The sequence below is a fragment of the Thermobia domestica genome, chromosome 2 (genome assembly GCF_964235325.1).
Source record: "Thermobia domestica chromosome 2, izTheDome1.hap1.1, whole genome shotgun sequence".
NCBI lineage: Eukaryota > Metazoa > Arthropoda > Insecta > Zygentoma > Lepismatidae > Thermobia > Thermobia domestica.
Genome location: NC_137455.1, coordinates 301,576,197 through 301,590,908, shown reverse-complemented (window position 1 = coordinate 301,590,908; position 14,712 = coordinate 301,576,197). Strand labels below are relative to the sequence as shown.

The 14,712-nt window shown below is 35.3% G+C and overlaps 1 protein-coding gene across 1 annotated transcript in view; it reads left to right on the top strand.

The window, feature by feature from the left end:
- Positions 1 to 14,484, top strand: part of LOC145679468 (sodium channel protein Nach-like) — a 244,203-nt gene extending 229,719 nt beyond the window's left edge. Inside the window, exons 6-7 of the mRNA XM_081750047.1 lie at positions 10,573 to 10,682; positions 12,657 to 14,484. Coding sequence (XP_081606173.1) covers positions 10,573 to 10,682; positions 12,657 to 12,772 — 226 coding nt within the window. The 3' untranslated portion in view covers positions 12,773 to 14,484. The remainder of the gene's footprint in view (positions 1 to 10,572; positions 10,683 to 12,656) is intronic.
- Positions 14,485 to 14,712: the final 228 nt, after the last annotated feature.

Sequence of the window (14,712 nt, the reverse complement as noted above, 5' to 3'; positions counted from 1 at the left end):
TTAATAGGTAGACGAGAAAATGAATACTAAAGGTGGTAGGTACAAATTTCCACCATGGAAATTGAAGTATTGTCATCCACAATAAAAAAGTTCGCATATACTGTAACCTCCACGTTTTCATTGATATCTAAGTTTTTTTTAAATATATTATTGCTTCTTTGTGCTTTCCTTAACAAAGCAGTGTAGTATTGAATAATTATTTATAATGTTGGAGAAAAATAACGCAAAATAAGAAAATTATAAGAAAAAAACGTTACATTTATGAAACCTTAGCCTGTCAAATAATTGCGCGAAGAATAGCCTTGGGAAAATTAGAGGGAAAATGACATAGTGCACAGATGTTAAGAACATGTGAAGTCTTTGACTAAAAATGCGAGATGAACAGTCAACTACGTATTTCTGAGTTTAATATGGAATTCACACTTCATGCACAGTTCGAATATCCAAAATCAATCAACCTTTTAAGTTGAACGTACAAAAAATAAGAAGAAATGGTTAGTTAAAACTTCAAGCGTGAGAGTGGGCTTGGAGCAATATTTTAGCAGTATTACAACGTATTATCCCATAAGATGTGTCGATGGTCAAGCGTGTTTACTAGTTCTCTTGAAATTCCAGTATCGATGGACGGCAGTACAAATCTACTTCCAGGAAGGTTTCCAGGAAGAGAAAGTCATCACATTTATGCAAAGGATGATTTTTGCTTTTGCACTGGCAACACGAAAATTGAGCTGAAGCATGATGCGCTATTGTTGATTTTTATTACTCTTGTTTGACTCACTAGATGGGGTTGATTTTGCATTGGAAGTGCTACTTGCTAATGCACGACACCTATGATCTATGAATTTCACCAATTGGTCAAATGTTGGTAGTTCACTGTCTGACAATGAAAGTTCCCACTGTCTTTTTGTTTCACTGTCTAGCTTCTCTGTTATATGAAATATAAGCAAAGGATCCCATTCGTTTACTTTTATGTCCAACACTGATAACGATCGCACACACTCAACACTTATATCCAACAACCGACGTAACGCGCCAGCTGATTCTTGCTGCACTTGACCTTGACTTACAAACCGCCGCAAGATAGACGTGACTAATTCTCGTTTATTTTGATACCTTAAATTTAACAGGTTCCAAGCTTCTTTATAGTTATCGTCAGTTATTTGTATAGATTGAACAAGTGTTGCTGCTTCACCTTGCAGAGTAGTTTTTAAGTACTGAAATTTTTGTGCACCCGTCAATTTTTCATTATTATGCACTGCTGCGATATACAAATCACGAAACGAAAGCCAATCATTTAAGTTCCCGCTAAAGCATGGCAACTGCAATTTTGGAAGTCGAATTTCTGTGGGGTTTTTTTATTCACATTACTAGAATAGGCGTGAGATAATTTACCCTGCACTTCCACTAACTTCTCGTTAAGCTTTGTAAGTCTATCTTCAATAGCAGGAAGCTCTTCTTCTTGCACCAAATAAATTTCTTCTTCGGCACACAAGTTACTGACTAGAAACAAATGCTCATTCGTTTCACGTGACAGTTCACTCACTTTGTTTTTGTAGACCTGAACTACACTAATATCTTCCTGTTCTGTGATATTGTTTATGTAGTTTTCAGCACGAGTGACCTTTCCTTTTAAAACACGCTTTCGGGAATTGTAAGCTTCCATTGTCGCCCACATAGTTTTTTCTTTCTTGTTAACTCACAAGTTGTAGCACGTAGGTCACATAAAGCACATAAACACGTATTAACATCTGGATAGGAGGACCAAATCTTTATGATGGACTGTATCACACAAACGTTGGTTCGTTCTTTAATAATTCGGTTTAATAATATTGTTAATATTTCTTACAATTCCCGAGTTAAAATAAAATGCACACTAAACACTACGATGTTGCAGCTATAGGCTACGCGCTCACTCACACACTGGTGCTATACACAGATTCAACAAGCACCTATACCTTGCTTCTTCTTCTTCTACAGCTAAGTTACATTGAACAAACATCTTTAAACAAAACTAAACAATTTAAATAAACAAGTTAGGATTGAACAATAGGATTTTTTTTTTTAATTTTCAGGAGAATCGTAAGCTCTTTTGCGTTAGTGCGGCTTGTTCCTACCTGCGCGAAATTTCAAAACCATAGAATGATATATTATGTTCTGGCAGGGTGTGCCAACGCTTGAAAATTCTTTGAAAAATTCAAACATCTATCTCTTCTTATTTTTTAATATTATACGTTTATCATAGGATTTTTCATGGTACTAATGAAAAATTGAGTTTACATATATTTAACTAGAATAATAAGTTCAGACCCCTTGGATAATATTTTCTCTTCTCGGAGTTGTCTGAAAATACATATATTTTATTACTAGTACATGAACCATATTTTTTTCAATCACACTAACTCATTCGTTTCCAGTAAAGCAGCAATATTTGATAAGTAGACAGTGATTTGGGTTCAAATGTTTCATTCACACAGATACCTAACAGATTAAAATGTTAATATTCATGTTGTGATAAACAGGAAATGAAACTTATAATAACAAATAGATAATAAAACGTATGGACTTTCAATTTCGAGTTTGAGAAAATTTTTCGCAAAGTTTTCCCAATTCACATTTTATGGTGACCCTTGAGGCTGAACGGTAGCATACGTTATCTATACTTCATGGTAGTTCGAATTACGTTGTTACAGTTTACATGAAAGAAAACTTTCCTCGAGGTCTTTGTAACTAGTTGTACAGTTCTTTCCACAGTTTGGCTGTGGCATGGCAAGTCAGCGAATGACCATTCATTTGGAATCTCTTCTTGTATTACGGTCTGCAGATTCTCGGATGTTATGTCATTCAAGACTGGTGGTGGGGTCACGTGGGTTGTCTGCCAGTCGATCACGTCAATGTAGTTCTTAGCTTCAGTCTTAAAATCATGTTCGCTGTTGTCCACCAGCGAGACACGTTGACTCGCCCTAGATCGAGTTTGGCTAAATCCGCTAGACAGATTCCTGAGGAAATGGCAAGAGCAATATTCATCAGATATTTTTGATCCTTACTAAAAAAAATGGAATCATCAATCCAAGGTAAGGCACAATTAACTGGCTCATATGTTACTAGCGGAAGTTGCTCGCATACATCCAAAAACTTTCCAATGCTGCCAGAATGAGGCAAAGAGCCAGAAGTGGGGGTATCAAATAAGTGGAGCAAGCGTCGTAATGGTAATTCATTAAAATGAAGGTGATAAAAGCCCATTGAAAAGTTTTGCCTCACTTCAATTCAAGGCAACGCAGTAGGGGAGACCGGGGATAGTTGTTACAGAAAAGATGTTGCAACACTGTGTTTTTCGTGGTATTGGCAACGCGAACGAGCCATTCAGCCACCGTAACACGTGACGCGGCTGGGGAAGAGGAAGCACAGTTACTTCCATTGTTGAGCTTCTTCATTGAAGCGTGTTATAGCGAATTTTCTATTTTCTGTGGTGAAAAGTAATTTTTTTGAGTTTCGTTTCCTTGTACATACCTACAAAGAAAACAGGAGGTAAGTTGTATGTAATATATGCTTTTCATTTTAATGTTCGTTAACTATAAGCCTGCATGCTATCACCGTGTTACTTGTTGAAGTTTTTGCGTAATATGAAATGATGTAAAATGGCGTCGGACGGGGCTAGTTGTGGCATCGGCGTTGGGGCAAGTTGCTACACTGTAACAATGTGCCCCGCATAAAATACTGCATATATATACGAAATATATTTTTTACACTATTCTAATGTAGCCTGCATTCATTTTCTGTAACAGCATGGTTCGAACGTACAAGAGGAAGACACAGATAGGAAAACCAAAGGAAGAAATATATATGACAGCAGCAAGGGAGGTTGAAGAGGGTAAATCGCTGAGGAAAACTGCAGAAGAACATCACATAAATTTTGACACTGCAGAGATACATAAAGAGAAAGAAAGAAAGTGAGCAAACATCAAATAGAAGAACTCAGTTTGTTGGTTATAGGAGGGATAGTTGTTACCATGGTTCTTGCAGTAAATGCGATAGGAAATTTCGTGCCTCCAATGTTTGTTTTCCCCGCGTGCAGTTCAAACTCAACTTCATTAGTTCGGGACCAGCTGGTTGTGTAGGCGCTGCTCATCCTACTGGATGGATAATGGGTCCAAATTTTCTGGAATTCATGCGATGTTTTCATAGAAATGTGCCATCTTCTCCTGACTCTCCCGTTCTAGTAACCTTGGACATCAATATTTCCCATTTGTCCCTGTCAGTACTGGATTTCTGTAAAGAGAATGGCATTCTATCATTTCCACCCCATATTTCCCACCGCCTTCAGCCATTAGACTTCAGCCTTTCAAGAAATATTATTATACCGCTTGCTCTGATTGGATGAATTCGCATCCTGGAACACCCATATCAATCTACGACGTTCCATGCATTGCAAAGGAAGCTCTTGCTTGTTCTTTGAGTCCGAAAAATATTATGGCAGGTTTTAAAAATTTGGTATATAGCCTTTCAATCGAAATGTGTACACAGAGCCTGATTTTTTGAGTGCTAATGTTACTGAAAGATCTTTCCCTGTCGAACCAAGTAATCAACAAATCGTACCGTCCAACTTTGACAACCATCCAAATGACTTGCCTTTAACAAGTGGACAATGTTCTGCCATAGACTCTCCAGATGAAAATAGGACTACCGTTACTACTCCAGAAACAGTTCGTCCTTTTCCAAAGGCTCTCCCTCGGAAGAACGTAGGACAAACAAGAAAGAAAAGGAAATCTGCAGTTCTCACGGATACACCGGTTAAGGAAATGTTATGTAAAGAGCAGCAAGAGAAGGAGGAAAGGAAAGCAAGGAAAGAAGCATGTTTCAAAAAGAAATTAATGCTGCAATTCAAAGAACAGCGAACGAAGAAATCACATAGGCCTAGGCCAAAAAGAATTACACTATTTTCCAGCGAGGAAGACGACGATGAAGATTGCCTTTGCATAGTTTGTTTAGGTACATACTCAAAGAGTAAGCCTGGAGAAACCTGGGTTCAATCTCTAGAATGTAAAACATGGGCACATGAGAGATGTGCAGGTAATGATCAATTTTACATTTGTATTTATTGTTCCTCTGATGGGAATAACGTAACAACAGATGATGAAAATTAAGTCTCCTTATTGTGTGTCATTTTTAAATTCTGAGTGATACAACGCTAATTAACCTACCCTTTCACATTTGCCATTAGGCCCATTCTTTAACTGATAATATCTAGAGAGTATGAAAATCAAGAGAGAGTTTTTTTTTTTTAATCAAAAATAAACTAAATTTATTCTGATGTTTTGTTAAGCAAGTTACTCATATGCCAACTCTATATTAACACAAAATGTAGCATATGTTATTGTCTCAATTATTGATAACCTACAACAAAAATACATCATTATCTAATTAAACGTTTCTTTTTTAAAAACTTTATACATTTTTGCTTATTTTTTATTTTGACTTTTCTGCAGTTTCATAATTTATGTACATAAGAGTAAGTTTCTAGTTAACATGTATTTTGTAACATCTTGCCCCAGCGTGTGTAACAACTTACCCGACTTCGGGGTAAATTGTTACGTTTCATCTACGTGCATAAAGTAGCAAACTGTGGGTTTACACAATGCACAGCAAAGTAATACTCACTCTAAAATGTTGACAAAGGACCGATGTATAAAATGTGAGTTTATTTTTATCTCTGTGTGCAGTATGTACCTCACAAGAAATTAAAATTTGAAAATTGTAACAACTAGCCCCGGTCTCCCCTACTCCATTATGCACTCTTGTGTTCAGTGGTATTGCATCACAACCAAGCACAATAACGTTGTTGTGTCTCCGAGCGTCTCTGTTGTGACATATTTGATAATATTTAAAGAAATGTCCATACTGTATCCAGATATAGGTGCAACCTGTTTAATGCAGACAGAAAAGCGTTCCATCGCAAGAGAATGATGTTCTTACATTAATGTTTTCTGATGTACTTCTCGCCAAACTTTTCTCATGGCAATGTGTTACCAAGTCATCCATCGAAGTAAAGAACTAAATTAGAACTACATGTATTTTCCAAACTCTCACTTCTAATGTTTTCACATTTAGAGATCTTTCTCTTGATATTTCGCTCTTGTCTAACACTAACGTAGTATCCGATGCACTGATTCCGCCTACGACGTGAAAAACACCTGTGGCTATTCCAGCAGTGGCTCGAATAATAAGGTGTCCGATCCTCTGAGTTAATATGGCTGTATTTGTAAACTACATTCGTATTTGGGACGACACTGATCGAAGCAAAGGTCCTGCACTTGCAACGAGGTCCTTTCAATTGTGATTGCATTTTCTTCCTCTAAGGATGTTTAATTTCTTGTTGTGAACTGCATATTCTGCTGCGATAACAATGAGCCGAGAAACGAGCTGATTGAAACATTACTATTAGAACTAAGAAGAAGACCATTTGCCTTTCTATTGAGACGCTTTTGAACTTTCATTTTTCCTTTCAACGATACAACCGATATTGACACCAACGATAGACATAAATCGTTATTTTCTTTGATTGGTCAGTAATACCTTTTCCTATATTATCTTGGGGTTCAGAAATTTTCATAGTAGTTAAATATATGTAAACGCAACTTCTTGTTACTACCGTGAATGTTCCTGTGATAAATATATAGTACTAAAAATGAAAAAAATATAAATGTGACATTTTCAAAGAATTTTCAAAATTGTGCAGCCGCTACCAAAACATAAAATATCATTCTAGGGTTTTGAAATTTCGCACAAGTAATACGTATATGTAGGTATAACTTTTCCTTACTACCCCGAAAGGGCCTATTATTCTATTCAAAATTTACAAAATGTTAGATATTTCCGATATTTTACAAAATTTTAAAAGCTTCAGAGACCCTGACAGAACAGACGATACTATCCAAAGCTTCAGAAGTTTTACAAGGGTAACACTTACATACAGGAACAACTTTTAAGCATTATCGCAAAGGAGTTCTCAAATTTTGGATGTTTTGGACCCACTATTGCAGTGACCACATTTTATCCTTGTCTCCAACTGCAACTCCAAAGTAATGTTTCTAATCATTCTTTATGATAGACGAGATTGTCTTCCTATTTCGAGCGAAGGTGAACTAACTACAAATGTAGCACAAAAAGTCTAGAATATAATGACTGATGAGACGGCAAAGCATTTTCTAGAACACTGCAACTACTTTGAACTGTCTCTGTTCAAAAGAACTCAGTTCCTCAGTTCCTTTGAAAAACACACTAAATTCAGCGTAAACAAAACATTTGCACACTCACCAGCAACGCTAATTCAAGTAGTCAAACAAAGCACTCTCCTAACAGTAATAACAAGGTCTGGATACTCAAATAAAAGACAATAGGAGTGCCAACGTTGCAAGACTACCTGCAAGAGTAAGGACAAGAAAACATACGTTCAAATTACTATATAATAAAACACAGTATTTTATGAACTGGCACATTGTATACACAGGGTGCTCAGATGATCTTGCATGAAAACGGAGCAATTATTGTCATTGAAAGAAAAATGTCTTATTTGTTCGCATTTTTACCAAAACACGTAGTTTTGGAAGTCGACGGTATCAGAAACGTGAAGCATGCATTTCAGATGCCTGTATTTTAGCACTCTTTAACACGAACAGTTTCGCTGGTGTTCTAACCTCGACTTCGTAGGTAACTTTTTCCAGCAGCGCCATCTGCGCTTAATTCTTTTTCAAAATGTGAACCTTTGAGATTGTCTTTGAAGCGCGTTCGGTTTCGGAATTGATGGCGTTGGAGAACATTGTACACTCTGTAAAGAAAAAATAGCGACACTTGCTCGGATATGGTTTTCACAACATACATTAACCAATATGAGTTTTTACATGAATTACTGATAATATCACAATGCATATTCTTAATGAGCAGTTCATTCTTAATACTTGCCCCGCAGTTTCAGGTTTTTTATATGCATATATTAGTAGCTGTGTGTGTTTTCAGCAAAAACGGCTGTGGGAAAAATTATACATAAAAGTATGAAAAATCAACAATAATAGCACAAAACAAAAAACGTAATTTTTTAAGAGTAAGACATATTGTGTACGAACATTGAGAGGTACACTACATCAAACTAGATTTCGTATGTGGACCATGGGCTTTAGGACTTGCAAGGGAATCGTCGAGGCCTGTTGGTGACACGGCTATTGCAAAATGCAACCTTGATTTCATGGAACCACTCCCGGGTTATCTGTTCCGTGAGTTCCATTCTATCCGAGATAGTTGTCTATTGAGTCTTCTGCTCATATCGACCCAAACTTTACAATTGGATTCATGTCAAGTGAGTTTGGAGGCCACATGAGTCTTTGAATAGTCATATTCTTGCACCGCGTATTAACGATTTTCGTTCATTGGCATGAAGCATTTACGTCCTGGATAATTAAGTAGTTCATATCTTCTTCAGGAAAATTATCTTTAGCTGTTGTAAGAATTTTATGTACCAGAATTTGAAGACATTTTTGCACATCTAATGACTCTTCACATATATCCATTGTTCTGACGTCTTGGGCAGTGAAGCAAGCCCATACCATCACTCAGTATATTTGAATATTTGCATTCCTTAAACAAAATCCGTATCAAGTTTCTCGCTCATTTGTATCCACAACTTCACGCCAATATCGTTTCCAACTATTCTAAACCTTTTCAACGGAGAAAACAAGTTGCTTCCAGTTGTCATAAGTCCAAGTACCATATCGCCTCACAAACGTACGTGTTGAAGTCTTCAGTGTTTCTGTTAGTTTTAACTTTCCAGGCGGTTTTTTCTTCGTAATATTCTCCTCATCCAGTTAAGACAATACAGTCGTACGACTGACTGCAGTTCCAAGATCAAAACGATTTTTGGGGAAGTCATTCCTTAATTCTGCAGTGCCGTTGATTTTATTTGGCGATCTGCTCTGGGTGGTGCTTTCTTTTTTCTATTACACTGTTGACGAAGGGTCGATTTCTTATACTATTTTTGCTTGTACATTACTCTCTTTGCCGTCGAATGGTAAATTCTGAGTATTCCAGCCATCTCCCTTAGAGATGTAACTTAGCTGTGCAAAGCGAGAAGTATGTCTTATTCACGTGACGACAAGTCACATTTCTTACCAATCATACATGTTTACAATCCACATGTAGCAACAATTTCATACAAAAGCAACACTGCACAACAACAATTTTGCCACTTGACACTGTTCAAACAATGACAAAGCATAGAACAATCACAAAATGCTAATTACCTGGGCTTACACATCACAAATGCAATGCAGAATTCTCACCCCAATAATTTACGAGACGCTCTCAGGTGCCATCTGGAGAGAATATTACTGATACATAAATAATTAGTAAGCGCCATTGTACACCAATGGTGTCACAGATAATTGAAATGAATTATCAGACTCATAATTTCCTTCTATTCCTCTTCTAGCCGGCTGCAACTGTTTTCTGTGTAAGTTACCTTGAGAATTGAGGTGTCGCTATTTTTTCTTTACAGAATGTAGAACACACACACACATATATATATATATATATATATATATATATATATATATATATATATATATATATATATATGTGTGTGTGTGTGTGTGTGTGTATGTGTGTGCAGAAGGTCAATAGTGATATTCAGTAAAAGAAAGAAACAACAACAAACATGGATATTTGAAAATAAATATTTACTGCTTCATAGGCTGTAACATGAATTCAGGGCCACCCTGCACAATCAAAGTACTGGAAAGCTATCCATAATCGACAACTTTTACTGTCAGATTCGGATTTATAGCGGTAATTTCGTATTGGCTCACTAATTGTTTTACAATAATAAAACCCTTGTAGAACAGTTTAATTTACTCTTATTCCGAAGAAGATGAGAAGTATTGGAATAGATTGGTGACAAACATTTACAAAACTATTTCTTCAGGTAATTTTGATCCGGTGTTTTTAGTGAAATTTAATAATTTACTAACTAGCCCAGGATCATATCTTTCCTCTTTTTTTCTTATGCGCAGCATGTAGGGAAATGAACCATTATACATGCAATGATTTACAAATATAATATCAGCTGTATATAGATAGATATAGGTATGGGAATCATTGGAAAACACGACCGTACTTTGGACAAATACAGGTTAATCATAAAACGGAGTTCATATGAATTCGTCAGCTGCACACCATAAGCATTTTACTGTAGTGCCCTACAGGCGAACGGACTATTGTCTCCTCATCCGGATGTTTCAAGTACTTTGGGTTATATCTGTTCAGACGTTTCCGATATCAGAAAGAAAACTGGACTGGGCTTAAAAGACTTACCGCAGTAAGGAAAAATTACTTTCGCTCTTAACTGCATGATCAACGTTTACATGAAACACTTGTCAAGATCAAATGAGAATTCCTTTACATAAATAAAAAATGAATAAACAGCAACACTAGGAAATATAAATTATTTTTACATTATATATACTTTTATTATTATTTTATTCAATTACGAATACATGTATCAAAATTTGAACCTAAATTTGATTCTAGGTCAAATGATATCGCAAGAAATGGAAGTTACCCACATATTAAATTCGTTGCAAAGCAAGGACGCACACGTAGGAGAATGCGAGTTGTGCGAGGAATTGCTGATATTGCTGGTAAGTAGCAATAAGAAATTCAGTAAGTTTCTTTTATTTTATTAATAAGAAAAATATATTAACATCATATAGTACATTCACTTGTCATAGAATACTGTGTGCGTTCAGATTGTATGTTTATCACGTCACAGAGTTCTACCACCTCTCGGAGTCTGAATGCATTTTAAAACTAATTGAAAGTTACCTATAATAATGCCTAGTACATAGATTTTGGGGCTGCTTTGATAAATAATTACTCTCGACATCGTTTCAGTACAAGCTCAGTCCCTAATAGGGTAATAAATATCTAGGAATAAGGTGGACAGGAATTAACATGTAAAAGCACTACGATATTAATATGTAAGCCACTGTTTTGGAAACCCTGAGATGAATAGTGACTCTTAATATCCAAGTGCTTACCCATCAGTTTGGGAGGAGAAATGTTCAGGAGTCGACAAAACGACTGACTCAATTGAAATGACTTTTAGAACGCGTTATCCACCTCCAAATGAGTTTATTATTACGACGATTCAATTAACGGCATATTCTACGAGGTAGGGTTTTTCACCATTTTTACCAAACATGAAGTAAAATAAAAGAAATGAAATTTCTAGATTTGGGCCGTGTTCTATTCCATTAACGCTGAAGAAGAGGAATGATTAATAAACGGGAATGATTATGAAACAATTTATGAAATTAGAATGCGAGTAGAAACGCAAGCAACCTGAAATAACCCAAGGATACGACATAGTGAAGTGTAGGGAAGCAGATGACAGAAGAGAAGCGCACATAGAGATGATTCGGCAGCAGACCATCTGAGTGATCAAACTAAGGGGCGACATAAGTGCAATAGAGTGTAGGATGATGAAGTTTAAAGTTGATGACTCTGAGGTAACTGATCTAAATTGTCTTCGCTAATGATCCCTTAAATTTGACATAATTAAGTAGATGGTGATATGACTTTTTGCCTTGTTTCTTTCAACAACAACTACGGTTCCGGTTTTCTCCCAACAAGAACTACGAAACATTCCAATCACCATGAGTGTTGAAGACATATGACTAGCTAACGAGCTAACAGGCAGTCCCATTCTTGGAAGGACAGCCTAAATCTACCTTACAATGATAGTTTGTATCTAGATTCCTTTTAGTATCAATCGACGGTACGTTTGATACCAAAAAAGGATTTCTAGTATACCAAACTACCTATAAATATAATATTTAATTTAGGTAGGGTCCGCTATGGCTCAGTGGTAAAGCACTCCCTTCTTGTGCATGGGGCGCCAACTGAAATTTTTGGTGGACAACCACCGCGTTCTTGGGTTTTCTCGGAGTTCTCCGGTTTACTCTCACTTTCTTCATGTCATCACTTCATTCATATTTCATAAATCACCGTCTCCTTTAGCCTAGCCGGAAGAATCGCGGGAGGTAAAATTCACATTCCATTTCATTTAATTAATAAAGATGGGTTTGATATAATTGTTTTGCTCTGAAAATACGCGAAGAGAAAGTACAAGCAGCGCACTAAGACAATTATTCTCCACCAAAAATGTATGTTACGTGACTACAAGGAATGATACGTATATCATAGCTTTATTACTGAATCATGATGATGGTGAAGGAAGTAGGCAGTCATAAATTTAGCATTGAGAAGTTACATCAGATGAATTACATTTTGTATCAACTTACGTTTATCCTAATACGTGCAAAAATTAATATTAACATAGTATAGTACATTTCTAAATGATTAACATTTAGGAACTATTTAGTTCTTGGATTAAGATGTATGCTATACTGTATTTGAATGATTAGTTCACAGTTACTGCTCTAATAAAAAAAATAAAGAAATCACTATAATTTTGTGCACAAAAACTTTCTCATAATTTGTTCAAAATAATATTTTGGTGTTGATATTTAAAACTCTTATAATATTAAGATGTATATGTTATTAATAGTCATCCTGAAATATGGCAAAGTCTTTTCTTTTTTCCTTTCCAGTAAATGTTGGAGGTGTGTTTGGTCTGTTCCTTGGAGCAAGTGTTATGAGTATTCTGGAATTTTTCTACTTTGTTATATTAAGACCTTTGTTCTTATATTTCCAGTACAAGTATTAAATACCTTCTACTCTAGTTACATATTCTTATCGTCCACAAATACACAGAATAATTTAAAATGTTTTGCTTTTCGGAAACAACGACGTAATGGGAAGATTATCAAAAATAGTCAACTTCGAAATATTTTATTCAAAGTTATTTCAGATTGTTAGAGATGCATTAAAGTCTCAGAACCTAAGACAACTGGTAGTTGCAATATCTAAATTTCTAGAATTAAAGGTGAAAATATGTGCAACTTAAAAATAAAAGCTCCCCAACCACTGAAATTTAATAATAACTTTGCATTTCTTCAAAATATACTGAATATGTATTTTACATCTGGTATCCTAGTAATTTAGAATTTAAATGACAAATAACAAGATTGTAATCCTCTTGATTGATTTAATACTATAATTGTACTAATATCAATAGTACCCCTACCAAAAGAACACCAATAGTTTTACATTCTTATTCAATTGTGTATTAGTAAAGCACATGTTAATTTTCACTGAAATTTCAATATTATTTTCACAAAATAGATGCTTTTCTAGACATAAAACAATTGGTATCGACATATACAAAACATGATTAACAAGTTTATCGATATAGTTAGATTTATCATCTATCTTGTAATAGTTACATTCCAGAAAAAGACTAATAGACCAAAGAAACATTGGTGCAGATTTATTTTTCTTTTCGTACAATTTTAGAAAACAACCTTTTTGCATAATATAACGTATTTCCATCACAATACACACTGAAAAAGTAGACATATGTATTTCAGTATTGAATTATGAGAGAGTACATTTTCCTTTATTTAGATAAAATTATAATTTAAGATTCCATACCACCATATGATGCAACATGTAAAAGAACCATATTATTAATCTTGACAAAAGTTTGGTATTTCTCTTGTGTCAGTTAATAGTTTCTCAATTTCTAGGAAATAAGTATTTCATCTTAGAGAATACACTGCATTTCATAAATTAAAATATGGTGCAACAAGAGATCAACAAAAATTATACATATATGAGTGATCAAGAAAAGTCATACAAGTTACATATGAAAGAGATATTTACCGTTCTATGTAGAAAGACAGCAGGAAATTATTAAGTAATGCAAACTCAAAACTGCTATATAGTATATATTATGAATGAATCTAGCATTTAAACTTTGGTACAAAAAACACTTCATTGGAAGAAGACTTTTTTGTGGCGACTATATAAGTAAAACAAGTTGTGTACATTTAGACAGGTAAATAATGCATAAATAGTAATATCTCAAAACTACGTGTTTTTATTCTAAGACAACAAAACTGTTTGTGAGTGCTAATAGAACTTTAACTAGGGGCCGCGGTGGCTCAGTGGTAGAACGTTAACCTCTGGTGGTTGGGATCGGTGGGTCGATCCCATCCTACGCAAAGTGAACTTTGCGGTGGACAAGCAAAGTGTTCGTGAGTTCTCCCATTTCCTCCCACATTTCTCATTACACCATTTCACTATTTTCTCACCATCAACGTCTCCTTTAGCCTCGCCGGCATAAGCGTATGACGTAAAACTCTAAGATCTCATTTCATTTTATAGAACTTTTATTAATAACAATAAATAATTTCGAAAATGTGAAACTGTGTGGATATAAACACACATCAACGGAAGTTTGTAGTTTTAATAAATCTTATTTGTGTACTTGAGAATTTCCAGAGATATCAAAATAACTGAGTGCTCATTTGAGGATGGTCTAACATGTTTAAATATAAATATGTGTATTTGATGTCGTTTAAGAAGAAAATGAACACAAAATGTCACGACTGAAGGTACAGTGAATGAAGCCATGTATTTTTGAAGAAAAGTAGTTTTCAGTACTTTTATGAGTTGTACGTCTAAAACGAAATCAAAACCTCTATCATTAAAGACATGACAAAGTGCTTCGGTACCAGACCATACCTACGTACCTAAGTATTG